Raw genomic sequence first — 27,802 nt, 5'->3', positions numbered from 1 at the left:
TAAATTTTTTTACTTTTTCACAGTGTTTTTCTGTTTTCCCCAGTCGGATTTGCCCCCACCCCAGATTGTTCTAAATACTTTCAGAACATCAGGTACGATTGATTCAAAAAAGCTCTAATTGACGCCGTGCACACCGACTGTGGGGCTGCTGGCTGCAGGTCGATGTGTTTGCTTTAATCCTAAGGAACAATAACATTCCTTCTGGAGCTGCTGTCAGCCTCAGCGCAGAAAAAAACGAGGAGCGTCTTGTCAATTAAGACATAGCCCCAGTCTGGTGCGTGTCTATATCCTGTTTGTCTCATGCTCCCTTTAAATACTTTGATTTCCCTGCAGCCCACTGATGCCTCACAGGCACCTGCCTTTATCTGCTAAGTCATCGACTGTGTCAGATCTTAAAAATGGCTTACCGGCTGAGGAGCTTCTCCTGACAGTGGCTTTCCTACTGTCTAGTGGGGCATATTTTATCCCCTTGTTTTTCAGCTTAATCTCCCACTCCCTAGTCTTGTTTTATATGCATGCTGTGCATGAAGGAAACCAGAAGTTGCAGCTCTTCCTCATTACTGTGTCTGCCCTAGTTTTGAAATTCTTTGAGGTGTTAAGTGTTCCCGGGCTCTGATCAAGCAGAGCGCCAGCCCACGCACCCCTCCTCAGAATCCTGCATGTCTTTTGATCCCCACTGAAGGCATTCACTTTCTTTCTCTGCGCAGACCAGAATATTTTAGGTTTTTAGAGATTAAACAAATTATTTGGGGGGTATTTGTTCCGTCTCCATGCTATTACGTGGCTGAAACAAGTTATCTTTCATGCTCTGATACCAGCAGATGCCTCCTGTTTGTTTAACGTATTTGTGAATGCAGCAGTCTCATTTCCCCGGTACAACAGAGGCTCCTGACTGCAGCTGCTGATGTGCAGACCGCAGGCTTCACCCTTATTTAACAATGACTCTTGTATAACTCCTCCGCTGCGATCTGGGGCAGCTCCAGAGACTGTAATCGCTTCTGGGCTGTAACAGCAGGACACAGTGATTTGGAGCACTGCTCTCAGTGCAAGGTTTTAATTTGGGGGGGAATTAAACGCAGCACTTAATTTAAAAGCTCTATTAAGAAGGACTGGAATGATACCACAGATGACATTACAGAGAGTTCTGAGAAGAGCAACAAGACTCATTCCAGGGCTTAAGGAGATGAGTTACGATGACACCCAAGGAACATACAGTAATCCTTTCATTCTCCGTGATATATCTAGGTGGGTATTTGATTGAGGATTTCAAAAACATGATTGGCTCCAGCCACTGCAGAAACTGTAACTCATTTATGTTCAGCAAGGAGAACATCCAGACATTACTGGAAGTGTTTAAATCTAATTTCTTACCAACGGTAGATAGAAGAATAGCACAAATAGCAGAACATAGTAGAAAATACATTTTTCACATAAAGAATTCCCACTATTGGATGGCGTCACATTGTGTGGGCAGAGATCTGAGCTTGAAGAAATGTGATAGCATACCAGTGTATCAGAAGGCAATGAGCTTCAACAGGCTTCTTGGCCTCCTTTCTGAATTTCGTTTTCTTCATGGACTTAAATATATATAGTAGAACATATTTGAATTTTACACAGTTAATCTAAATTTTACAGGCTGGGGGCGTATGGGATTTAAACAGCTAAATGAACAATCCAGACTGAAAGGATTAAAACAAACATGAGCACAACACATGTTTCTAAGCTCAAATATTTTACAAGAGGTCTAACTGCTACAAAAATATTAATTTTCCTTTCAGCATGCGAGAGAAATCAAACAAAGCAGAAAGGGACGGGCTCTTACCACTGCCGCCTCACAGCGCTGGGCTTCAATGTCTTGGCGTACGCCTAGGTAGCGTCACCCAGTCCTGACCGGAAAGAGGCTGAGCTGAACGTAAAAATCCATTCTGTAATTATTTTGTAAAGGAGCAGACTAGTAAGTACAGTAACCTGCAGAATATGGAGTACAAGACTAAGCAAAAACAGAGCCATCCCTGAAACTCTAGGGTATTCCATATCACCTTGTACTTTGTGCAGGCCCTAATGTATCTTCCCTTGTTAAAAGCTGGTACTTATCATGGGCTTGTAAGTGTGATTTAGACAAATCAGGAAAACACCAATGTTTTCTTAAGCATGTTAAAACAAGACATGAGTCATTTCACACTGACAAAGTCTCGCACTTCAGCAGTGTGTTATTACTGTGGGCAGGGAAGCAGGTAAGTCACCCTGCGCTCTACAGAGAGGAAGCACCTCACTGCCAGTCTCCGGTGTGATGGATCTGAACTCTGAAGGGGAGCGGCATGGCTCTCTGGGATCAGTTAAGAAGAGCAAAATCAGTGTCTGTGTTTTCCAGCTTCCTTAAAGGGCCCTGTGTTTGCTCATTGATATGAACCCATGTTTATTTGTTGCTGCATTTTGCTCATAATGAAGAGTGATCTTGGCCCTTTTTCCATCTCTATTAACAAACTGTAGGTGGCTGGTGCTAATCAATATTTCAAGTTTTTAATTGCTAGCATGCATGATTCATTTCTACTGTACAGAAATATAAACCTAACAAGCCATTAAAACTAAAGAAAGTTCATCTTTAAATTGGGAGCATTACCATGGGATAATGCAGACTGGTTCGGCATCATTGTAATGTGCCTGTGGGCTTGTTGTCTCGTTTAGAACAGTAGTCATTATCTTATGAAGATCGCAAACATTAATTGGATCTTGTTAGCTTATCTGCTGCGGTGTGAAATTTTACTTCGAAACTATTAAGGGGAAGCATGACATTAAGGAATGATATCAACAAATGCTTGTCAGAGAATTAACAATGCAAAACCTTTGTTTGGCTATAGGAAATTGAAAAATAAGTGAATTCACCTCGTTGTGGAAGAGCTTCTTGTGTGTCCTAGGCTATTTGTAGTTATTTGACACCTTAACCCATTCAGACTTTTTGTATTTTCTAAGCAAATTAATTTGAATTGTAGTCTGGTGTAAATGGATAAAGAACTGACATATATAACGTAACGCTTTCTTGGAGAACAAGTCTATTTTGGAGCTGCGAGGGGCAGAAACAAAGTACTGCAGCTTTTCCTTTAAGCATCTCATTGCTATTCTTCTAACTTCCAGTTTCTCGGTAGTGAAAAATGAAACAGTGGAAAGAAGTAGAAACTTAGGGGAAGCAAACTTAAAGCAGAGATCAGGAGGCGTCTCTTTACCCGAAGGGTCATGTAAGGATACCCAGCCATGCTGACAAAGCCAGGATCTCGGCTCCTTTCAAGAATGATGCCTTTCCACCGTGCTGCCTCCTCTTACATAGAAGTCTGCCAAAAATGTAAAAGTGATTTATCTGCCAGTCCATCAGCTAATCCATCAGGAACTCAACTGTCATTCAACCACAAAACTCTCTGTTTAGGTCCTTGACTCAGATCTTCTTGCTGCTTAACTCTTGATATTGCAGTCCCCACAGAGTGTCTAGGGGCTCCCCACAACAAAATAAACTTTTTATCATCCCCACTCCCTGGTTTAGAAAAGCGTAAGATCAAAACACTGACAGTGGACCTGCTTTTTGGAAATGATGGATAATCTTAATAGCACTATTTTTTTATAATAGTTATAGGCTTCAGTTGGATTTTTCATTTAAGTCGGATGCATTTCTTGAAATGGCCAGGCAGAAAAGTTGAAGACCCCTGAAAATAAAGCCAAGCTCTGTTCAGGTTTTTGTCTGATTCACACTAAAGAGTTAGAAGGTTTATTTATAGACTCGCTCCAATATTAAATGACATTGTGTGGGTGACAATCCACTGTGACTCATGTCAACAGCAAATACTGATAGCTTATACAGAACTTTCAGAAAGATGTAATAAGTCCAGTGTTTGTTCTTTCAAGGGAGATCAATGAAAAGGAATGAGACAGCTGAGGAAGGAAGCGCTGGTATTTGTTTTTCAGCTTATGCACCAGGAAAATGTAGAAACTAGCATACTAAGGCAGGAAACATCTCACAGCAGACTTTTTTGGAGCAGTAGCAGACCCCGTTGGAGTCCTCCACCACCTACTTACAATCTGGAAAGAGCACTCACTTTCTTTTGCTCAGAACATAACTTCCTTTGGGTTCTCGAGAGTTTGGGGAAAATGAAAACCAGGGACTGTGCAGGTGTGAAGGACAAGAGGTGCACATACCTGCTTTAGACCCTCTCCCTCCCAAAAAAAACCCAAGAGTGAGATTGGAAATAGCTCACTCTTGAATAAGGGGTTCAGTTCAACTATATAGTATTTTCTGTATTTATCTTGATCATTTCCTAATCCTTTCTTATAAAACTAGCATCCTAGATGACAGTGAACAAGTGTTTAGAAATGGTAGGTGTGGCAGAGTGAGAGGCTTCTTCACAAAGCCAGCATTTTGGCTCAAACCTGAGCTGTGGTGTGGCCTTGAGCCAAGATGGCTGCTACGTAACTAAAAAACAGGCGAAGAACTAGACACACCAGGATACCAGGTGGGGTACCAGGAGTGAGCGAAATTCCACACGAGGGAAAGGAATTTTCAGGGATGCCTCCAGTGTAATTGAGCTGTGCCTCTGTAGATAATTAAGAGGAGTACAGGCAAGCAGTCTGAGGAAAGACATTTGGTCAGTGCCTAGGCTCAGGCCAGTAAGGAAGTAGAAATATCCATGAAAGTGCAAAAATAAAACACAATAATTCATGTTTGGAGGTAAAAAGGTTGTGCAGCCTTTTCTTCAAGGCAATACACTAAATCTGATCAACCCATCCATGTTTCATAGACGCCTATCCTGGTATAGAAACACACTGACCCAGAGCTTCACGGGCGGAGCAGTGGCACTATGGCTCAGGATCTGCGCCTGCGGCCGGCAGAGGAATCCTACTCCATCGGGTCCCTGAGCAAGGCCCTTAACCCCCCTGCTCTAGGGGAGCGCGTATAACTGGCTGACCCTGCGCTCTGACCCCCAGCTTCTCTCCCTGTCTGTGTGTCTCATGGAGAGCAAGCTGGGGTCTGCGAAAAAGACAAATTGCAAGAAGAAATTGCAATGCAAGAAACTGTATATGGCCAATAAAGTGATCTTATTTTATCTTAATACAGCAGGCAGGGGAGCAAGGCAGGATCCACACTGGACAGAGCCCGTTTATCGCAGGTGGGCAGAAACTGGAGAAAACCCAGGCTGCCCCCACAGGAATATCCAGGTTGTACAGAAGGCACCCCAGACCAGAATCAGCGCTGGGACCCTGGAGCTGTGAGGCTGCAGTGCTGATCTCCATGTCCCCATGCAGTCCACCACACTGGAACCTTAACTTTGAACAACATCTTTTATAATATAATAACAAATATGTGTAAGACGTGAAGACATGTGAAGACACTTTCCTCCATGCAGAATTCAAAGATATAACTACAATGTACCGTATACAATAAATATCACACAGTAAGGATATAATACAACAAAATAAGAAAATTCAGCTAAAAAAACTGATAAAGACACGTCTTCCACTTTCCACTGTTCGATGGTTATTTGTCAATCAAGAGATGGAAGCTGGAATCTGAGCACATGGCAGGAGTGAAATGCACTTTAAAAAAAAATGACACTTTCAGAACCACACTTACTGGTACAGGAGGCCTTTAAGACTTGATGGAGCTAAACTATTCTTCCCTTTGCTAAGGTCTGGGTGTCTCTTAGCAGGCAGTGGGTTTTAATGTACAGCATAATCAGACCTGTACCCAGAGCCAAAAGATCGTGAAAGATTTCCTTGGCAAAATGATGACAACCCTTGAACGAATTCATGAGCAGTGGAGCTGGTGTCATGGTGGCCATAAATTTCCACAGACACCAGTCAGATAATGAGCGTACAATCAATTGCCCAAATCGCTGATGGAGTGCCCGTGCACTGTACAGGAGGTACGTGTAATTACCTGCTCCTCAGCGAATCTAGACTTTCTATCAGCCTTTCAAGCCATTACGGCTCAACATGACATTTTCCATTACGACATGACAGCTTCGCTTTATGGCGGAATCCTGGGAAGAGGCAGTTAACAGCAGCTAAGCGAGAGGGGCATGCTGGGTAAGTCACTGTCAAGGCCCTTCTGTCCGAGTCCCCAAACCTGACCTCCGTCCCGCTGAAGAATTACAAGCATGGGCTTAAGAAGGACGTTAGAAAGGACAACAGAGACGGCAGGAAAGGACTATTGCCATGGAGGCCAAAATAAATGTTTTTTTTTCCTTGGTACTACGACGGCAAAAGTACCATTAAATATTAATTAAAACGTATCCGAGGCAATAACGGCAAACTTCTAGACAGTGAAAAGAAAATGGCTGATGCAGTAAAACGAGAATTTCGCTCTGGGGTTCACGAAGGAACAAGTCAAGGACATGCCTCAGGCAGCAGAGGGCCAAAGTCCTTTATTAGACTATTAACATAGAAAAGGCAGAAGTGTTTCAGGTACTAGAGGCTCTCAAGATTAATTACACAAGAGATTATAGACCCATAAGTCTCACGTATATTACATGTAAGGTTATTGACAAGTTTTTTAGTAAAAAAAAAGGGGTAATAGCACACTTACCAGTCAGAGTACATCTGAAGAAACGGCCAGAATGATTTAATCAGACCACATGAACTCAGGCAAAGTATAAAAAAACAAGAAAAAGTACCAGTTTTGATTCTAGGGGGAAATAACTGCATTGATGACTTCCAAGCAAATCAATGGACTTAATAAATGAGAATTTCTCATGGTGTGCCTGTACAACACGCATTGTTCTGGGCAGGTTCGTTTAATCTGGCCACACTGTCGCATGGCTAATAAACACACAGTTGCAAAAGGAAAATGAAGATTTTTTTAAGCTTGAGCACCTATCTATAAAAACTATATGGAGACAAAATTAGATATACAGTGCTGCTATTAATGGTTAAAACCCCAGAAAGATGGAAGATGTATTATAATTTTATATAAGGAAGAATGATGTCTGTCTTTACTTGAGGTGCTACAAATAGGACTCCCTCTAACGATGGCCTGTCAGTCATGCTGTTCTCCTGAATAATAAGAGCAATGTTATGCAAATAGCCCATTACTCTGACACTTTTCACTTGTTCTGGTCCCTGAGCTGTATTTCCCTGCATGTCAAGTGGAATAGCTAAGAGAGACAAGTTTTTGCCCCTCCTCAGACTTCTCCTCAAGGAAACTTCTCACCCATTCCAGCGGGAATCCGAGAGCACAAACGGAGAGCAACGCTGATCGCGCAGGAGGCTCTCTGAACAACACCGGCCCAACACTTCAGGCTACAGACCATTACCTGATGAACTGCTTAGCTCTGTTGAAGATAGGATTTGTTTTTGTCAAATACCGAGCCCAAATTCACTTGAGGGCTCCAGACCTTTTCGCATGGCCACTTGATGGTATTCACAGAGCTGCTCTCACTAAAACAGTCAATGCTGGGAGCTCCGCCCCGCCACCTGCAAACTTTACTGATGACTTGTCACGAGGGATCCCTTGTTCCTGCCTGGGTGTGACTGCCGCATTCCCTAGATGTGTAGCCCCGGGGAATTCTTTTGCGGGTGGAAGCTCCTCACAAACACAGCAGTAACCCACAGACCACTGAAAATCTGCCAGATTAATATCCAGAGTAAAGGGCTGTGCAGAAGAACTGCTAGCTACAGAAACGCAGAACCTCCGATCGCTACTGGCAAAAAGTGTATGGAGTGCCCATCAAAAAAGTATTTATGTGAGAAGAAAGGCCTTCCAAACTAAATGTCCAAGAAAATAAAAGTTTTACAAACGACCACCACATAAAGCCCTTTCTCAAAGTCCTGTATTTTAGCGTTACACAAATCATGCAAATACACGTTTTCTTGATTCCAAAAATATTATTTTATTGAAGAAGACCCTGAAGGAAATTCAAGTGAACGTTACACTTACAGTACACAGCACCAAGGTTCAGAACAATAAACACACTAAGTAGTTACAATAACAGCAGACGATCACCTCCCTATACAGACAACGAAAAGGCTACACATGTAGGGTTACTCTTCACATATTTCCCTGGAAAACAGAGTTTGGCAATATGGATACACTAAATAATATACCACTACACAAGAGTGAAGAAAAGTAAGAAATGTAGAGCTCTTGGATAAAACATTTAGATGAATATTCCATAGTGTTTCAAGGAAGGACTCTCTTCTAAACCCTCATAACCCATTCAATATCTGTATAATGTATTCCCTTACCCAAAGTCCATTGCACAGTGTTGGGAACAGCTTAATTCTGAAGCATTAACAGCTCTAGGCTATCTTTTTTTAAGTAAGAATATAGTCTTGTATATATACTCTATTTCACACTCTACACAGATAGTCATATGATGCTTTTTAACCAAATAAGGAGCTTTTACTTATCCAAGCTGTGTTATAATCCAGAAGAACCCATTTAATAACAAAAATCCTGAATCGAAGGATTTCCCTTGCATTTTATTTTTTAAATCTGAAAAAAAGTCTGTAATCTGGAACATGGCAGTGCTTTCAGAGACTCAATTTGTTTATCGCCGAACACAAATGCAAGCAAGGACGCGTGTATTCGTGCAGGATCAACAATGAGGGGCGCGTCTTTCCAGGCCAGAGCTGCATAGTGATTAAAAATAACTCGACTGCAGATCTCGGGGATTTCAGTGCGTGTCAAAAGGTCCTAGGCACTCCTTCACTCAAACTGATTCAGTGCGAAAGGAATTAATGGCAAAACACAAGTTACAAATTGGGCCACGTTCTTGTTCCACTGCAAATTCACATTATATCCTGCTTTACCTGAAGAATTTAAAAAGCCTAAAAGCATGCTGGTAAATAACTTCCAAACTTGTGGTTTACTTTCACGACCCATGTTCCATTATTATAGCCGCACAACGTTTGACCTGAAATAGTGCAGAAAGAAGTCTGCTCTTTGAGTCGCACTGACTCTTGCAAAGTCGTCTGAGGCACACTGTTGAAGTACGGGATTTAGCATTTGTCATGCAAACCCTTTATATGGTAATTATAGTATAACGTCACTGAATTAAACCCCCTAACAGACTTTCAGCTCCCATGCAGAACAAACGCAAAGTGGCAATATTCTGTAGGATGGGGTCAGTGAGCCTTAGTGCTGTTGCTAAAATACTATGAGTTCATGACCACGACAACAGGACAATTCAGTCCGCATAACAACAAACCCGACCGCTTTCAGAACAAGCTGAAATGCTTCACTTTTATGTCAGGTACGGCACCATGGTTATTAGAACATTAGTAACAATTACAGCGCATCAGGAACAGAATAGTGACCGAGCAACAGTGTTTCTATGGCAACTGCAAATTTGCCACGACACAGTGGGCCCTTTCTTTGAAAACATAATTCAGAGTAACTTACTTATTCTATAACAAAATCACAACGCATCAAATGATTTCCCCTGCATTTTATGTTAAATCTGAAAAAAAAAATGCAATCTCTAACACTGCAGTTGTTTCAAAGTCATTCGCCCATATTTTGCAAACGGGTCGTATAATTAGTTCAAAGCCGCAGATAAGGCAAGAATCACAGATACGAAGAGAAGAGTCTATAAGTGCTAAAAAACTTTAAAGGACCTTTTTTCCCCCCAACAGCGCTGGTTAAGTGAGGCAAACACTGATGAGAGTAAACAAATACAGGGGCCCTGTTTGAATGACAGAAAAGGTTATTAAACATCACCCACTTCAATTTTTTTATGGGACTTTGCTTTTCTCTCACATTCAGGGAGAGATTCTGCAGCTTCTGGAGATGGTAAACGTCACAAATGCTGGAACAGCATTAAGACCATTCGGTGAAGTGAGGACATACGTGGATCTGGATTAAATGTAACATTTTTAATCTATTCCCTGGACAGAAACAAATCAGATATTCTTTAATGCCCTAATATAGTTATCCTTCAGTAAAACAGAAACAAAAACTAAGTGATTCAGCTGCCTTTACCATAATGCCTATCTTAAAGATTTACCAAAAAAAGTTCATTATCCAACAATATGACTACCCCTAATCAATCACAAAATACTGTGAAAATGCAGTAATGCATTTGTCTATAAAAAAAACGAGATGTTCAACTGAGGCCTTAAAGATCTCATGAAGCACAAGGGGATTAACAAAGGGCTGTCCACCCTGAAGTTCACTTACTGAAGCAGTTTCTGTTCTCTTCCTGACCTGCTGTATGTCACTCATGTGGGTGCTCTTTTGTTCGTAATGCACACTGGGATCCTCTGGGTCTGAAAGTGCTGTATGAATTATCTCTTCCACAGAAAACTGTCAAAGTGCCATACAGATGCAAGCAATTACAATACTTAACATCCATCCCAGCTATAAAAAAGGTAATATACTGACAAGTTCCCATTTTTAGAAAGCTCTTTGGAGAAGCTTCTGTACATGTCAAACCAGGATGTTTTATTTTTACAATCATGAGAAAGAATAATATTTGTCTGATTCAGCTCAACAAATGGCACGCCAAATACAAGGTTTTTGTACAAGGTTTCCACCTGCTGGGACGAGAGCAGCACTGCAATTGAGCTCGTTTACATTATGAGCTAAACAGCACTCAAAGACTTAGAACAAAAAAAATCTTCCTGATGTTACGAGAAAATAAGGATTATGAGGTGCAAAAAAATAAATAACTGCTATATGCAGCACAATCTCAATATGATGACACCAAAAGCATGGCTTTTAATAAAGATTTATCACGTCTGAAGTGTTGGATCTACAATGCGCGACCTCCTACAGCTTTCCTGAAAATGTTATTGCTGAATATAAAGCTTGTTCATATCATCATCTCTTCCTTACATACAAAACGACAAAAGCTTACCTAAAGGAGAGTTACATAAAGGAAAATCAATGTGTAAACCTGTGACTATTTTGCTGCTTTATGCACTGCACTGCTGGTCCTTCACAATAAATAATGAATTCACACTTGAGACCTTGAAGAAACAACAAAGACGAGGTATAACAACATGCTGAAAGCATTATCAAGTAAGCTAAATACACTTTTTCTTACGGGGCAGCCATAGAGCACTTTAAGGACTACAGAGCACCACATCATAGAACATAAACTCTGATTAGCACTGATGCTGGCCTACACAACGCTATTTTACGTAAACTCTAGGACAACCTCTAATCACGGCCTAATAATCCAGCTCCAAGTGTTTAATGCTCAGGACATCACTTCCTTCTGGGTGGTAATGCCTTCCTGTTCTCCTCATCACATTCCAGGCTTCTATTTCCGAGCGATCAAGACGCACAGTTTTCCGACTGCAGGGTGCGCTCACGAGCCCGTGTGCCTCTCCAGTGACGTGCAGCACCGTGCTCAGAACCATTACCAACGCCTGGCCTGGGAAAGCAGAGCAGATCTGACACACAGTGGAGAGAACTGGGAAGAGTTCTGGGAGGGAGTTCTTGCCCCCCTCAGACGGTTTTGCTTCTCTTCAGTTCTTAGGACCTTAGTCCCAGGAAGCAATAAACCAACAACAGGAAAATAAGCTGGTGGTGTTTATATTTGATTTTTTTCTTTAGCTTCTACCCACTCCCCTCGGAGCAGACAACGGATTTTTTTGTGTGGTGCCTGGGCTCCTGGCTGAGCCCCAGGCTGCACCACCGCGCACGAGGGGAGAACGAGGGAGAGCTGCTGCTCCTGTAAGACCCGCCCACCTTTGAGGCGCGGGCCTTTGAACACGCCCCGAGCAGCACCGCCCAATATCGCAGCGCGAGTGCTGATTGGAGGAGGGCTGCGTCCCCCACCGACAGCGGCGCTTGGGAGTCACTCTTTGAGTGACTCGTCCCACCCACAACCAGCACCAGCCGTTCATCCTCGCTTGGGGAAATTCCATGCATATTTTGCCAGTGACGAGACCCTGGCTTGAACCCGTGATCACAGAGCTCCACCTGCTCCCGGGCGAGCGCCTGTACCGGCTGAGCCGCCCGGCAGGCCCCTGCATGCCGTTTCACTGGGAGCCCGAAGCGAACAGTAGCTTGTCATTGTGAAAGCACCAGCCTCTCTTGAAGGAAATGCTGCACAGCATTCCAGCATTGCTTCAATCACCTGGGAAACACTAACGAATAGGAAATGATTTACAAAACACAAAACTAACACTACACTCTACGGATTTTTTTTGAGTAACGAAGAGTTCCTCCGTACCCAACAGCAATGAATATATCCAGTTAGTCCCACCAATTATGTGCACCAAATGTATTTTTATAAATCTATATCTTGATGTAAGCTCCAGGGAAACAGCTCTAGTCCAAGGGCCTAAACTCTGTTTTAAAGAACTGTTTCACTCTGTTTTAACTCTCTTAACATTTTAATTGAGCCAATTCCATCTTACTTTCAAGATGGTCTCTTTTCTGTGAAAGCATGTGCAGAGAAAATAAGGTCCTGGACAGACCTAGCCAAGACAGGAGATTCTGATCAGGGGACCAGTAGTGAACTGGTGCAACCCTACAAAACACAGGAGCACTTGGGGTTTTGTTTTCACCTCTGCCTGGAGCTGTGGCAAGCTTTGAATGTTAAAAGTCTTCTCTCAACCCTGGAATTATCTTACAGTCTGCACTGACAATGCCTTCATGGGTCTGAAGCACACCTAACACCCAACAGACTGCAGCCTGTGAGACCTGCAGTCACGCCCTCATTAGATGTGGCTTTCATAAACGACGCATTTAGAGGCGCTCGCCTCCAGCACAGAGAGAGACAATTCTTCTTCGTTCTCTCTCAGGCCTTCGCTCTGGGCCCCAGCGCTGGACTCCTTGTGGATGGACACCTGCACTTCCCGGCTCTGCTCCTGCAGGGCCTCCTCCCCTCCTCCGCTGCCATGTTGAACCGCCGACTCGATGCTGTAGACCCTGTCCTGGCACCCGTCTGGGCATCGGTCGATGGCTTGGCATTCTTTGCCCGCCTTCCTGGGCTGGTCCGGGTCCTCGAGGTGAACAGCCTCAAACATCTCCTCCACGAACGCCCTGCAGTTCAGGATCAGGGGAGGCAGGGGGACACTCCGCGCCAGCTCCTCGATGTGCCTGGCGAACTCCATCGTCTTGAACTGGGTGACTTTGGCCAGCTCCAGTGTCTTGGCGGAGGTGATGATGGGAATGCGCTTGGCGATCTCGAAGGCCTTCTGCAGCTTCTCTGCCCCCTCCGTCCTGAAGAACTCGTTGATGGCCTTCTCCGTCTTGCGCAGGTGGCTGCTGACCATGCAGAGGCGGGTGATGTTGAGGACCATGATGATGGTGAAGGCCACCAGGCACACGATGACGTAGTACAGGCCCAGGCCGCTGTGCGTGTACGCCACGCGCAGGGTGATGGTGTAGTTGGAGGTCCCGGACGGGCCGGATGCTATACACGTGTACCTGCCTCGGTCTTCGAAAGTCACAGTGGTGATGTTCAAGATGCCTTTATCCAAAATGAGCCATTTTCCCCCTGAAAAAAAAAACCGAACTATAAGTTGCAAGCAAACTTTACAGCTTTCAAGTCTGGCTGCGACACTACCTTGCTTCTCTATTGCAATGCCACTTGCTGGCCACTGTCAAGTGAAGCAACTGTTGCTTGGGACTGACCATACACTTTCTGGATTCCCTAAAAAGTCATTTTTTCCCATTTACATATCACCTTCAATATTAGGACAACCCTGACGGCAGAACTACTCTGTAAAGTTTTCAGATACCAGGGATCCAGGTATCTGAAAACGTACTGCACTCTGCTGTAGGCGCTAACTGGCCCTCCAGTCACTGGCACACGGGGACAGGACAGAACGTCAGAACTGCCTCTCAAGATGAAGGCAACGGAACACCGACAGTGTTTCTAAACTCCAACAAGAAAGCACGACCCCAGTTTTAAAGCAGGCCTACTGGTCTTCACTGTAAAGCCCTGGTAACTTCCGAGACGACCTCGGGGACTGTGAGGCCTGTTCGCAGCTGTACAGGCAAACATTTTTCCTCCGCACGACATGGAAGGAAATCGTTGAACGGACCCTGGGAAGACCGGAGGCCCATAAATGTGGACACGCCATCATGGCCACGCCGGGGCGGGTAAGCGAACGGGCATTTCTAGGTCAAGAAGCGAGGCGATCTAACCTTGTCCCGAACCGTGTGTGCGTCCGGACAAGGTTAGATCATCAACCATGTAGACCCTGACCGCGGATTCCCGAGCAATCGATTTACCTCCCCCCTCCTCGTCCAGTACGCGCCCCTTGGAGTTGTACCACTGGATGCCCTCTTGGCTCCCCGTCACGTTGCACTCAATGAGAGTGCTGGAGCCCTCCTTCACTACGATGTCCCGGAGGGCGGGCAGGCTAGCCAGGCGGTGGGCGGGAATCAGAGAGCTGTTCCCCGGCGGGTCGCTCTGGGACCCGTCCGCCCCCTGCGCGGCGGCGGCACAGCTCGCGTAGAGAATCAGGAATACAGCTTGCCCCCTTCTTGCGAGCAACATATCCGGAGCCCGAGCGGCAGCTGTCGGCGCAGGGCAATTGCCGCGCACGTATCCAAAATGAAGTGGAAAGCGGCTGAGAAATTCAGAACGAAATCTCCAGGGAACTGGGGTCTGAGTGGCTGCGGGTCTTCTTGGATAAAACCTGCGAGACAAAATGCGTGGTTTAGCGAAACACTCAAAGACATCGGGGTGACGAGAAATGCTTCACTATAAATAAACTACACATACTGGTAGTTTTAGGTTTACGCTCGTTTTCCCACGATATTTATACGAAAAAACCCACAACAACACCATGCACTGTGCCGCAGCCTGTCAAAGCACCACGGCCAAAAGCATCTACACAAGCCTCAACAGAAAAGCTACCAGAGCGTTTTCCGCTATTTAAAACATAGCGTATTTTCGACCACTACAAGTCATAGAGATAGTACATTGATATCAGAGATTTTTTTTGTAAACAGACACGTACGGTGCTCAGTAAACATCACCCTCGCTCCCGCACTTCCTGGTTCGGCACACAGGAACCGGAACTGCCCGTGTCTTCCACTTCCTGCCTGTCGCTGCGAAGGGTGAAGAAGGAAAAAAAAGTATGAGATAAAAAAGAGGCACGTTTCAAAACTCCAGTGACGTGGCAAAAAGACACTAGAGACGGGGAAACTGTGGTCAGACCGGCTGAACGCGCTGCAGAGGTACATAAACAATACCTTCTCTGGGCCACTGCTGGGGGGCGGTTGAATTGTTGTCGGTGATCGAGATTTAAGCACTTTAATGAGCAAAGTGCGTCAGGCTAGGATGGGGAAGGGGACATTCACTGAGCACTTATTGACGCTCCTGATGTAGAATGAACTTCACCATCATTCAGCTGGCGTGTCTGTTTTACCATATGTAAAGGCGACCTTGCAATTGTGTAGCAAAAGGATGAAGCGCAGAAGAGAACCGTGTGTTATGTGAATGCATGAGCCCAGCTGTCATTGACTGATCACATCCACCTTGTTGTCGGAATTTAACAGTACCTGACAACTGGCATATTGTTAAAATGCCGCGACATAGCTTATCGGTTAAAAAAAAAATACCCCAGCACAAACTTAGTGAAATCGCACAAAGTACTGGGACGTCTACCATCAGAAAATAGATGCTCAAGTGTTAAATTCTGAATTTATACGTGATTTCCTACTAGTAAACAGACGCGCAAGCGAAGAGTAGTCCAGGCGTGGTTTCTGGTGGACGGTTCGTAGTTTGTGTTGTGGGGGAAGGCAGCAAACTTCCACGTTGAGCGCCGAAGGTCACAGGTCCAAGTCCGCCGGCTTGTGCACCTCCCTGGCTCAGGGTGTGCTTGTGAGGTGCAATCTGACCTCCAGCAGCATCGTACATTACACTGCTGTCTCAGCCACGTATCCAGATTGCACACTGAAGCATTCAACAGATGTTTCCAGTGATTGTGCTGCGATTGTTGTTGTTTTTTCGATGGAAGATGGAAGCCTAGGGGTTAATTTGCTCATGTAACAAAAATGGACCGAGAGGGAGATTATCATCCATTTGATGTGGCTCAGTTTGTGGACAAGGAACTCGCCGAGCACCAGTGGGCTGTTCTCTGTCACGGGGCTGGTCAGCCTGGGCTCACCTTTTCCATCGCAGGCCTTTGCGTGATCACATCCTTAATGATCAACGCGATCTGCGGCACCAGGGCTGATTAAGAAATTAAGGATCGATTCTGGAATTTAGTGGGATGTTTGAAGTCTTCTTAAGGCCCACGGTGGAAGTACTGAAGTGCATTACCCCTGCTGTGTAATTTGATGACGAAGCACCTTCTCCACATGTGATGCACCATATTAATGCAGGGAGTTGCTGTTATCCAGGCCTGTTCGTTCTCTAACAGTTCCTCTGCTTGCCTTGACTTTCTTGTCTTAGCGGATCAACACAGGGAAAACATTTGTTGCAAGTAAGAGAAGGCTGTGCGGCTCACTGGGGAATCTGCTTTAGGGCTGTGGGCAGGGCAGCGTGCTCTTGTCCACAGTTTCGTGCTTCATGCTTTCATGCTTGTTTCACAGTTATCCATGCTTCTGCCCCATACAGGGCAGGAGGTGGCACTGTATTGACTTGTATTGATCAGGTGCTGTGTGTGCAGTCAGCGTTACTGTCAATACAGTTTCAGAATATACAGGTGTTTTATGTGCAAACAGTTGGTTGTTGACTTTGCATAGGAAAAACTATGACTTTGACTTTGCAGGGAAATATTTTTCATCTGTCAGCTATTTAGGTTTTCTGAGGAATTGCTTGTACAAAGCTCACTTTGAAATGGAGAGGTGAAGGGGGGGGGGGTGAACTTTTTCTATCATTTCTTTATTATTGCAGTTACATTACTAAGACATTGGATTTGAGCCAATTGGTTTCTTCAGAAATCTGTGAGCCCAGGTCATGCTTTAGCACAGGGGTGGGCACTCATGGTCCTGGAGGGCCTGTGTATCTTCAGGTTTTTATATACTCTCAGCTCTTAACGAGCTCAATTATCGTCTTAACGGAACCAAGTTAACAGCTCCTCCCAACTCTTTAGGTGCTGTTGCTTTGAAGAAACCTAGAAAACCTGCAGACTCGCTGCTGGACCAGGACAGCCCAGCCCTGCAGTAGGATGTCGGAAACTGAGAGCTCCGGCGATCCTGCAGGGAAGACCGAGATCCAAGAGAACAGCGACGCACAGCAGCCGCCTTCTCCGGCTCCTGAGGATGTGGACCCCTCGAAGGCAGAGGTGCGAGTGACCCGCAAAAGACCGGAGAGCAGACTCCCCTCTGAACCGAAGGAGCCGGAGGAGAAGCAGGCAAATGAAAATTCCCAGCAGGTAAAACACAGCTCATAAGCACATCAGCCTGCCTGTACCGGGTGTTGGATGATACTGGGAGGGAGCATGACTTTAACAATCCCGTTGGGAGTATTGTTCGATATATTTCTAACGCTGTATCCAGAGCCTCAGTGGGGACTTTTGTGTGACCTTGTGACCTTAGAGAATGTGCCTCTATGTTCCCTAATAGGTGTCCGGAGCTCCTGCGTCCCAGGGAGGCTGGGGTTACTGGGGCAGCTGGGGCAAGTCCATTCTGTCCACAGCCACGGCCACTGTGGCCACTGTCGGTGAGTTCTGGGGAGGGGATTAGTCTTTTATTCCCTCTGGGAAAAGAGTCAGTTTCAGCCTGGTGTGATGTCCCCTCAAACCTTTCGTAATATCGCTGGGAGTTTATACAGTAGAAGCCTGGTTTGTGGCTTCAATTAAAGCTAAAACATCGCAGCTCATTGTACGTCTCACCAAGGAAGAGCACCTTTCAGTGCCCTGTCTCTCCGTGTCAATCGGTTTATTACTGTTGAGTGTGTTGATGATAAAGACTTTATTTTCTCTAAATCTGAAGAAACATTTACCCCCCATTTTTCCAGCAAAACGTTTTACTGGATTTGAACTGGCAACCTTCCAGTTTTGAGTTCAGAGCCTTTTCCATATGTGATATATTTTGAGTAAAGGAATTCATCAACCGATACTATAAAAAAATTGTAGCCTGTAATAGCTACAAACAGCATCATTTCTTGTTGTGATATGATGGACAAAGATTCTTTTTAACTTAAAACAAATAGAGGTATGTCTGAGTTTTTTAGTTTGCAGTATTCAGGTAAAATTATGATGACATTTTAGTGATTTATTGTGACCGTATCTTCATTTGCACAACAAGCTTGAAGAGTAAACTTATACCAGGCTTCTCACTTCTCTTAGCCTTTCCTTGATTTCTTGTGTTCTGCCACCTGTGAAGTATATCGGTTAACATGTTATTGGGAACTTTGCACTTACTGAAATATTCGGCTTCCTAAAGGCCAAGGTATCTCCCAGGTTATTGAGAAAGCAGAGTCGTCGCTTGGGATACCGAACCCCACAGACTTGTCGACACAGATCAAAGAGGAAGAAAAGCAAGAAGGTAACGGTATTTACATTGTTTGTGTATTTAACATCTGCCAAAGATGTTAAAAAACAACAAAAGGCTTATATGATTATATACTGTAGATAAATCTGTGTGTAGCTGACATTATTAAAATCTAAATCAGTGCTGTTTCTTTTGTGAACTTTCTTTAACGTCAGGTTCATCAAGCAGCGAGCATCCTGGCACATCAAGGGAAAGCGACAGTTCGTCCCCAATAGGAGGCGCAATAGGAATGTTTTCATCTCTGTCCAGTGTCGTTCAGAGCACTGTAAGTACCGGGGTTGAACGGCGAGCTTTTCTTCGGCGGTATCTTTACAATAGACACCCGGCCATGTTGATAAAGCAAATATCTCCAAATGGCTGGATGAGATCCTCAGATCAATTGGCTACTAATGACCATAACAAGCTAGATGGGGAGAATGGCATCTTCTCGTTCAGAGGAACCTTTCTGATGTTCCTATGTGCAGAACACCCGGTGGTGCTGTTTACCTTGGTTCACCACTGTCTCTTTTGGTTTAAGTAACGTAACTTTATTAACTCTTAAAGGGGCACTGCAGTGCTTTTTTTATATTCCAGGGTTCCAAAGAATCGGCATTGATGATGCTTTTCAAACCACAGTGAGCAATTCCTTAAGTAATGATTTATTAAGAACTTTGCTTTTCTTTATTGTTATCTCTCAGGGGAAGACCATGATAAGTGGTGGTTTGGATGCATTAGAATTTATTGGTAAAAAGACCATGGACGTGATTGCAGAGGGCGATCCAGGGTTTAAGAAAACTAAAGGCCTGATGAGCAGAACATCAACATTATCCCAGGTGAGCTCATTTTGTGTGTGCTTTTGTTGTCTGGAGTTATTTGAAGTGATTGTGAAAATTCCACAGAAACCATGTATCCCACTAGTTTAAACCCATGAAATGGTCTCCTTGTATCTGTAGCCTGATGACAGCCAGTGATCAGATCTGTCACAAAGGTAGGAGCTTAGGTGGGATTGAAAACCAGGGGACTCTACGGATGTTTTGGGAGGAAGTTGTACCACTTGATCCAGAAGGATGAGGTGTAGCATTTATCTTTCATTCTCTGCTTATGCAAAAAAATTATATTAGCATCCTCAGAAAATGTGTGGGATCTTCCGTAATTTCGTTGTGTTGCTGACACATTATCAGGAACAAAAAATGAAAACGATATTGTCTTATAGGACTACTACCTGGCAGCAGTGTGGACGATTGTGGTATAAAAAGCAATGTGAAGTATAATAGTTTGAGGAAGAGACACACAAGTGAGTTTCTAACAGCTCAGCATGTCTTCTGACTTTTGTAAGTGCATTTAAACTCAAGAACGTATGGCACTTCTTTACCCAAAAGGCTGTGGGAGTACCCCGGCTTCTTTCCAGAAACAGCGGGATGAGGGCCTGGGACCAGTTAGCTGGCCAGGTCTGCCTTCCGGCCTCTACCCGTTTGCCATGACCTTTGCCGTGTCCCCGTGCGCTGCAGGTGTTACGGGAAGCCAAGGAAAGAGAAGAGAAGCAGACGGCTGAGGAGGTGTCCGCAGACACGGTGAGGAAGGCCCACTACGGGATGCTGTTTGATGAATTCCAAGGACTGTCTCACCTGGAGGCTCTGGAGATTCTGTCCAGAGAGAGCGAGGCCAAGGTAATCGCAGTGAACGCCGGTGTTGTTTGATGCCTTTGAAGTTATGTTCACGGTCGCATTTAAAATAATTGATTTTTTTTTTTCATTTCATATTTGTTTCATTTAAAAGGATTTCCATTTTTTTTTGCTACATTTTCTATCTTAATTAATCTTTTTAGCTCCCATTGGAGCATTAGGCTTTGACACACCTCCCTCCAGCTCAGTCCTGGGCAACCAAGTTATTAGTCAGTTTCTTTTCCTTTTCTGTCCCTGTGTCCAAGTTCTGTGCCTCTTTCTCCTTCCACTTTAGTGCCCATTGAATGGGTGTTTTTGGCTTGGATTTGTCTGAACCATCGCTGTCTTGTACATTTTGTTTTTAAAGTAATGTTTCTGGTATTTGTGCATTTGGAAATCCTTTCGCTGGTCGTGTTCAGTGCTCAGTGCTGTCTCTCGGGATACTGGAGGCATGTTCTGTCAAAGCCTCTGAGCTGCCTCTCTCTCTATTTTTTATGTTTCTGAGGCATACAGCAGGGCTGAGCAGATGTTGGATCCGTGAAGTTTTAATTTGTTCTTGGCACGAAAGATTGTAGATTTCTAGTTGCTGTCTGGCAGCTTGTTGCAGAAAACCCTTTCTTAATTTTGCTACTTACAGAGATGAAACAGACACGCTTGCTGTCTGAGCTTGCTTATCCTCTCTAGTTTTCCCTCATAGCTATGGTCTTTTTTTTGTTCTGCGTTTTCAGCTTTAGTTTTGTTAAGATGGATCTTAAGACCTACAGTCCTGATTGTAATTAAGGACATGACCACCACATGGGTTCCAGTAATGAAGGCAGTGAAGCTTGCACAGCTACACAAGATGTGGTGAGACACAATATTCTAACACAAGACAATCATAAATCAACACTGACGTCTGTGCGTGGCAGGTCCTTCAACCAAATAAACCAACTTTTTAGTCACCAGGAAATGCAGACCCTCGCTGATGGACGCTAAAGCTGTCAGGGTAGCAGACCTGGGCAGTGACCATCATCTACTCTGAACTCCTCTACAGCCTCTTGAAAACATTTGAAACCCGCTTTTCAACTCCCAAAAATGCAACGATCTAGGCAGTGAAAACGAAAGGTGGAGCTCCATAACAAATTGTGAATGAGTTTCCGGTTAATGGATATACTGAGAAAATATGGAAGGCGATCCTGGAAAGCAGCAGGATGTTTTAAGGACACTGCACTGGAGGACGGAGTGGACGACAGACTTCATGAGAGCTCATGGAGGAGACGGGAGATGACCACAGCTGCAGCATGTGGCAAAACAAAGGTTACAGTCCTGGCACAGGTGCACAGGCACAGGAAGTCGAGCCAAGCAGGGAAAGACAGGAGGAGCTTCTCAGACCGCATGTCACTGGAGGGTTCAGCAAGCAAATTTTCTAACTTGTTTTTTTTCATTGCTGTAAATGAGGAATTTATCGATTTTATTTTGGAGGCAGAAACCAACTTCCAACACTGTCAAGACATCACTGTGTCCCTTTAGAGTTGTTTAATGTAGTAACTTAGGGCTGACCCTGGTAATGGAGATCCACAGTCCGGCAGGTCTTGTCACCCTTAAATCGTCAATCTTAAAGACTGAACACATGTGGGTTTTGACCAACTTAGTAAGGTAATTGGTTCAGTCAGACATGAATACTTGTGGTCCATGAGAGCTACACAGCGTTGGTATTGTCCAGGCAGTGATAAACATTTACCGTAGAATGAAAGGAAAACTATTTCTCCTTAATCACAGTAGTTTGCATAATTCTGACTTTGGGAATGTCCTTGTTTCCTGTGACAGGTGAAATCCATTCTGGCTTCGATGTCTGGTCAGGAACTGGACAAGATGAAAGAGGAGCTGGAGCGGATCAGAGAGGCCTTTTCATTAGTGGACTTTGATGACGAGGACTTGGATGGAAGAAAAGGTAGTGTGCACAGAAGACTGGTTACCGTGTGTTTCGCCAGCTCTGTGGAGACTCGTTAGAGCCGTGCCTTCGTGACTTAAAAGGGTGTAGTTCAGATATGGAGAGGGTTTCTTCCGATTTATTGAGAGGACACAAAATATCTTGAATGTTTTGGGAAGATGCGATTAAATGTACACATGCTACTTTTAAAGGATTGTGGAAGTCCAACTATGTTGTTGGAACTGATGCCCTGGCTTCTTTTAAGAACCAGCTGGATGAGATCTTTGGATCAATTAGCTCCTGAAAACCAGACAATCTATATGTGTAAAATGTCCATGTCTCATCTGTAACATTTCTTATGTTCTTAAAGAATAACTGTCTTGCAATTGATTAATTCCAATGGCTTGTGAAGAGCCATAGACCTACAAGATTGAACACCCCTGTGGTCACTTTGAATTTTCCTTTGCAAGGCATTACTTTGTTCCACGATGCTGGGGGTTACCTATTTGAGTGTTTGTGCGTTTTCAGATGAGGATGGCACAGAGTTTGTGAAGGAATTAACAGATGTCCTGGCAGAACTGCAGATTTCAGCAACAGCAGACAAGCTCAGCAGAGTAAGTCTTGTAACTGAACTCTCATGTTTCCCAGAAGGGAGGCAGACTATGACACCCTGGCCCCTCAGAGACTTGTTTTCTCTGTACCTAATGTCTATTATTAGTTTAATTTTTGATATTGGTATTTTATTCAATACATGATTCTACCCAAGGTCAAATATTCACGTCAAAAATAAATATCCACCTACATGTATGCATCACACTCATCACTTGTTGCAAAGGGTGATTTTTCATTTTAAAAATTAATCTTTCTAAGCAGCCACACATACAGCAGCACTCCTATGAAGCCCACTCATCTCATAACAATGTTACTTTTAATTGCGTAGTTACTATACACTGTTGTGTTCTACATAATTTCTGCACTTCTGTGAGCTGTGTGATTAATTTCTCCCATCCAGAGTGTTAATCAAAAGAAACAGTCTCGCCACGGCTCACTTAGTTTGCTTGAGCAGTAGACCTCGGGTGATTTTCTTAAATGAAAACGCATTATTGCCTGCAGGGCTTTGCGCCAGAAAATATGAATTACTTACAAGACAACTGAAATCAAAGTGTTAAAGGTTTGTTCAAAATTGCATTTCTAGAATCTAATTTATTAACACGCAAAATTAAAGTGATTTATGAGCCAAACATACATAGCATTTATCAATAGTTACAAGCTGACTGTAAGCATTTTTAAGCAAAAGCATTTTGATGCCATCTACTGGAAAGAAGCTGCGATTTTTAAAAATAAATGAGAAAGAAAGACTGATAGGAAAGGTAAACCTTAAAACCACTGCTCAAATGATCTTTTTATATTTTATTGTGTGTGATTGTACATTTAGGCTTTACAGTTTACAGTATGTGCAGTATGACATGGCTAAATAAGGCAGTTTGAGTTTATCAGCTGTAGTGGACAAAATCTTGCTGTGCTTGAAAGTAAAGCGGTAGGTATGTCTCCGCAGGCCAGGAAGAGTGCCTGTGATCGGATCTCTGAGCTGAATGTTCCAGCTGAGGGATCACAGGTGGAAGTTGGGAAAGAAGCATCAGAAGCCAGTGGAGCTGAACTGATTTCAAGGTGTTCTGTGGAGGTACAGTATGAGAAGTATAGGACTTCCTTGAATCCGTGAGCTCCAGACTTGATCTCCATCAGATCAGGCTGACGCTTTGTGGCCAGGGCAAGGTGTGACTCTTTAACACTTGGACACCGACAGTCTGTCTTACTACTACAAGTCACGAAATAAAATCTTGGAAAGTTTATAGTTTAGTTACTTTTGCATGTGTGTATCTGGGGGTTATACATTGTGAGTAAAGTTTGTAGTATATCAGCAAATGGTCAATCCCTGTCTCCCATTAGTGCTTAGTCAGGGTTTAAGCGATAAAAAAACGCAATGCAAGGCATTTCAATTTCTGATTTACCTGAGAGGTTTCCAGTTATCCAGACACAGAATTGGTCATACTGTATGTTCTGCGTTTTTCATCTTTTCTTCTTCCGCCTGTAGCGCCTATGGTCAGATTTTTTTTGCGTTCCTGGAGCTCAGCTGTCCGTTGCTTGTCTGCCGCAGGAGATCCACACATCTGCGATCACAAGCCTAGCGGAGCTGACGGCCAGATCCATAGAGCAATTCCATAAGGTGGCGGAACTCATCCTCCACAGTCAGAACGCGGGGGCGACGACGCTGGGCCAGGCCTCAGCTCTCTCTCAGTAAGGCAGCGCGCCGTTTGAACTAGCCTCTCCTGTTTATGCTTTGTGTTGTCCGCGTATACCGCGAAACATTCGGAACGTGACAAACGTTGCTTTTAAACATGCATCTTTAATAAGAAATGTTTTCGTGTCAATGTTTCTTTTTCAGAATGACGGTGATTTTATGCAAAGAGATATCTTTGCTTTCCAGGAGGTTCACTTCTTGCTTAACTACTGTTGGGGTGAGAGGACTTTGCTCTTTCTAGAGTGCAGGTGTCAGGTAGCACAGTACCTGGTGTGGCAGTGAGAGGCAGTGCACAGTTAATGTGAAAACTGCAAAATCTGAACGAGGAGTGTTTAGACCAGCTCTTCATCCTCAGCCTCTCTCTGCCCTCCCTCACACTGTCACCCACATGATAGCTAGTCAGTATTGTATTCCGAAATTACTCTGACAGAATTTTAATCTTTTAAAAAATGTATTGTATTGTTACTTAAACAAATAACACGTTTCAAACATTGCAAGTCTCAGTCCTGCAGTGCTGGCAAGGTTATCTCTTGTCAATAGTGGTGGAAGATTCTGTGCAGAGGGAAAACATCTATGGATCACAATTTTTGAATTCTAGCAGTGTATGATAATGGTCACGGTTCTTATAATTAATGCAGTTTTTATTTGATACCCAGATGGTGGGATGTATATAATTCCTGGAGTTACACATACTGTCTGATTAAGGGGTGACTTAGCACTGTATCATAAAACATGCTATATAAATAAATATCAGCACATATAAACTTTCTTTCTTTATTAGGATTAATATTCTGTGCTGTTTACTTTGTTGCATTTCAAGTAGCAGAAGGCCCATACTTATTTTATAATGATCATATTGAGACTCATTGATATTTGACACTCAGAAATTAAAATTTCTGAAATTGTAATATCAGCCATTGTAAGATACAAGCTTTATTTTTTTTCCAGTCAAATGAAAAGGGTGATGTACTCAATCCATTGATCACAGGAGTCTTTCTAGAGGTAGGTATTTTTGGTATCTTTCAGTATGTCTTTTTTAATTCTTAATATTTACCAGTTGGATCGAAAATACGACCGGAAGCCGAGCTACTGCTGTTGTGTTGACCCGGATTTACAAAGGCATTGTAGCTTTAAAGATTTGTCAGTTCGAAAATATCTTGCAATAAATTCGGGAAAGAAACAAGAATGCATTTGCTGTCTGGATAAAGAATTAAGAGTGTACAATCACGAGTACAGAAACAAAACAGACTCCAGTATTTTCTCCTTGCTCTATGAGGATCGTGTAGTTTATTTAGTGTGTCTGTGACTGATTTTCCCCCAGGCTTCCAACAGTGCGTCTTATGTCCAGGATGCCTTCCAGCTGTTGCTGCCAGTATTAGAGATCGCCCACATCCAGACCTGTACGAACTCCGCGCAGCTGTGAGCAGCGCTTGGAGCTCACCTGTGCCAAAGCCGGAGGAGGGCCGCGGCGTGTCTGACCCGGCCATCGTTTCTGCTATCCTGCTCAAGATAAACCGACAGTCAATAAACCTGGCGAAATGGAAACCCGTTCTGTATGCCTGACACCTGTGAGAATGAACAGAACCACAGTATCAGATCATAGGTACCCAGAATGATTTACTGCCGCACACCTGATTAATTACTTGAGTGTAATGTGTGCGTGGTGCCAGAGAGTCTGAGCTACTTAACTAGGTTGTAGTACACCTTGAGGACACAATCTGAAATGCAGTGCGGTAAAAGTGTAGGTTTTTCCTTTACATAATTCAAACTAATTTTTGTTTTTTGTGGAGTTTGTGGAGTTAGAAGTAGGTAGCATATGAGAATTCGGTTGCTGTTAAATGCAGTAATGTTGCTAGTCAGTTCTTTTGCAGGTCCTTTTTATCAGCAGCTCTCACTTAAAGTATTGCTGAAATTCAACTATTTTACAGCATAATCTGTTTAAAATGTAAGATATTTGATTTTGTTAGCCTTAGTGTAAATAGGAAAAGAGTTTGTTCCATGTGCAGTGTGCCAGGGAAACCTGTGAATTTGAAAACTACAAATCATCTAGTTCTTTTAAAAAATTTAACTCCTATATTAATAATTTCGGCACTTCTCTAAAAAAAAGTGCTGAGGATCGAATGTTAAGTGATATTTTTGAAAGTTACATCTGGGAGTGTGCTTTCATTTTTTTTTAGTGAGTAACAAAACACTGTCCTTTGTGAAGATTGTGAAGCGGTGAAGTGTACATTAGTCAATTGTACAGCTTCGCTATGATGCGCCTCGTTGTACTGTTATCCTACATACACCACCATTGACCCTTGACTCCTGGTGGGATTTAAACATGATTAAAACTAAGACTCTTTGTCAGTTCTCTGTATAGCGCCCACGGTCCAAATGTGAGTATGGACTGCAGTGCCCATTGAAACAGTTACAGCAGGAGAGAAGGGGCTGCTCGTAAATTTGTCACACAGGAAAGTATGAGCTGGTACAAACAGGGAACATGACTGCAATGCAATTCAGATATTTTTACTGAAACCACAAGAAACATGCATTTTAAAAATGTAGCAAAGCTACTCCTGAGCTGCTTAATGGACACTGAGAGACTCTGTGTAAGGCTACAGTAAATTGCCAAACCTGGTAGCTCCTACTGTATATATTTATGTCATGTGTTCGTACTTGTATTGAACTAGCTACATGTTAAGGCTAACGAGTCCTGTTGGATTTTTTTTATTGTATTGAATTCAATTCTCTTACATGAAGTGTATTTTTAGAGTAAAGCTACAGTATGAAAAGCATGTAGTATTCAATGTTCACAATATCACAGCTGGTTTTAACTATTCTGTCTCTTCCTTCTCTTATATTTATGCAGTTTTCTTCTCTTACACACTGTACTGTGCATTTGCACTTAACCATCAACTAACCAAAAAATACTAAAATATTAAAAGTATTGTTTTTTTACGTAACGGTATTTATGTTTATAAACATAAACATGAATTTGTCGGGGCTCTGTATTACAGTATTGTACCAGTAAGGATTGTTTTATTAGACAACAATTGGTAAAAAGTGTGTAAAATGTTACCAGTTAGGTAAAAATGAAATCCTATTTAATTGATAAAATGGAAGGGATATTCCAAGCACCCTGCTATTAGACTTTGACAGCCCCTCCCTGTCATGAGGCTGAGCTGTTATCAGTGAGCATGTTGTATTGGTAAGCAATAAAAGATATCCAGTTTGAGCTGTTTGAGCTGCCTTTATATAGTACTATGCTGGTTTCCTCCCACAGTCCAAGTACATAGTGGTGGGTTAATTGGCTTCTGGGAAAACTGGCCCTGGTGTGAGTATGTGCGTGTCTGTGGGTGTGTCTGATTACAGGGTCACTCCCACTGTGGGTGTATCTAATTACAGGGTCATTCCCACTACGGGTGTTTCCAATTACAGGGTCACTCCCTCTGTGGGTGTGCCTGATCACAGGGTCACCCCCCTCTGTGCGTGTGTCCAATTACAGGGTCACTCTCTCTGTGGGTGTGTCCAATTACAGGGTCACTCCCTCTGTGGGTGTTCCTGATTACAGGGTC

At 43.5% G+C, this 27,802-nt stretch overlaps 2 protein-coding genes across 2 annotated transcripts; one reads left to right on the top strand and one right to left on the bottom strand.

Moving 5' to 3' along the window:
• Positions 1-7,846: 7,846 nt before the first annotated feature.
• LOC148821401 (microfibril-associated glycoprotein 3-like) lies at positions 7,847-14,971 on the bottom strand. The gene is made up of 3 exons (XM_088931830.1): positions 14,914-14,971; positions 14,180-14,589; positions 7,847-13,439 (listed from the first exon to the last, which is right to left on the bottom strand). The coding sequence occupies exons 2-3, from the start codon at positions 14,445-14,447 to the stop codon at positions 12,658-12,660; spliced, it is 1,050 nt and encodes a 349-aa protein (XP_088787956.1). The 5' UTR covers positions 14,448-14,589; positions 14,914-14,971; the 3' UTR covers positions 7,847-12,657.
• An 18-nt stretch (positions 14,972-14,989) lies between these two features.
• Positions 14,990-27,462, top strand: fam114a2 (family with sequence similarity 114 member A2). Its single transcript, XM_088931829.1, has 14 exons — positions 14,990-15,133; positions 16,996-17,277; positions 17,468-17,564; positions 18,290-18,391; positions 18,553-18,662; positions 19,075-19,209; positions 19,885-20,043; positions 21,844-21,967; positions 22,475-22,560; positions 23,502-23,627; positions 24,102-24,241; positions 24,390-24,462; positions 25,194-25,247; positions 25,567-27,462. Exons 2-14 carry the CDS (start codon positions 17,071-17,073, stop codon positions 25,666-25,668), a joined length of 1,515 nt encoding a protein of 504 aa, XP_088787955.1. The 5' UTR covers positions 14,990-15,133; positions 16,996-17,070; the 3' UTR covers positions 25,669-27,462.
• Positions 27,463-27,802: the final 340 nt, after the last annotated feature.

Source organism: Atractosteus spatula, chromosome 14 (genome assembly GCF_055471065.1).
Source record: "Atractosteus spatula isolate fAtrSpa1 chromosome 14, fAtrSpa1.hap1, whole genome shotgun sequence".
NCBI lineage: Eukaryota > Metazoa > Chordata > Actinopteri > Semionotiformes > Lepisosteidae > Atractosteus > Atractosteus spatula.
Note: the sequence above shows the minus strand (reverse complement) of the source record. Positions and strands in the feature narration are given on the sequence as shown.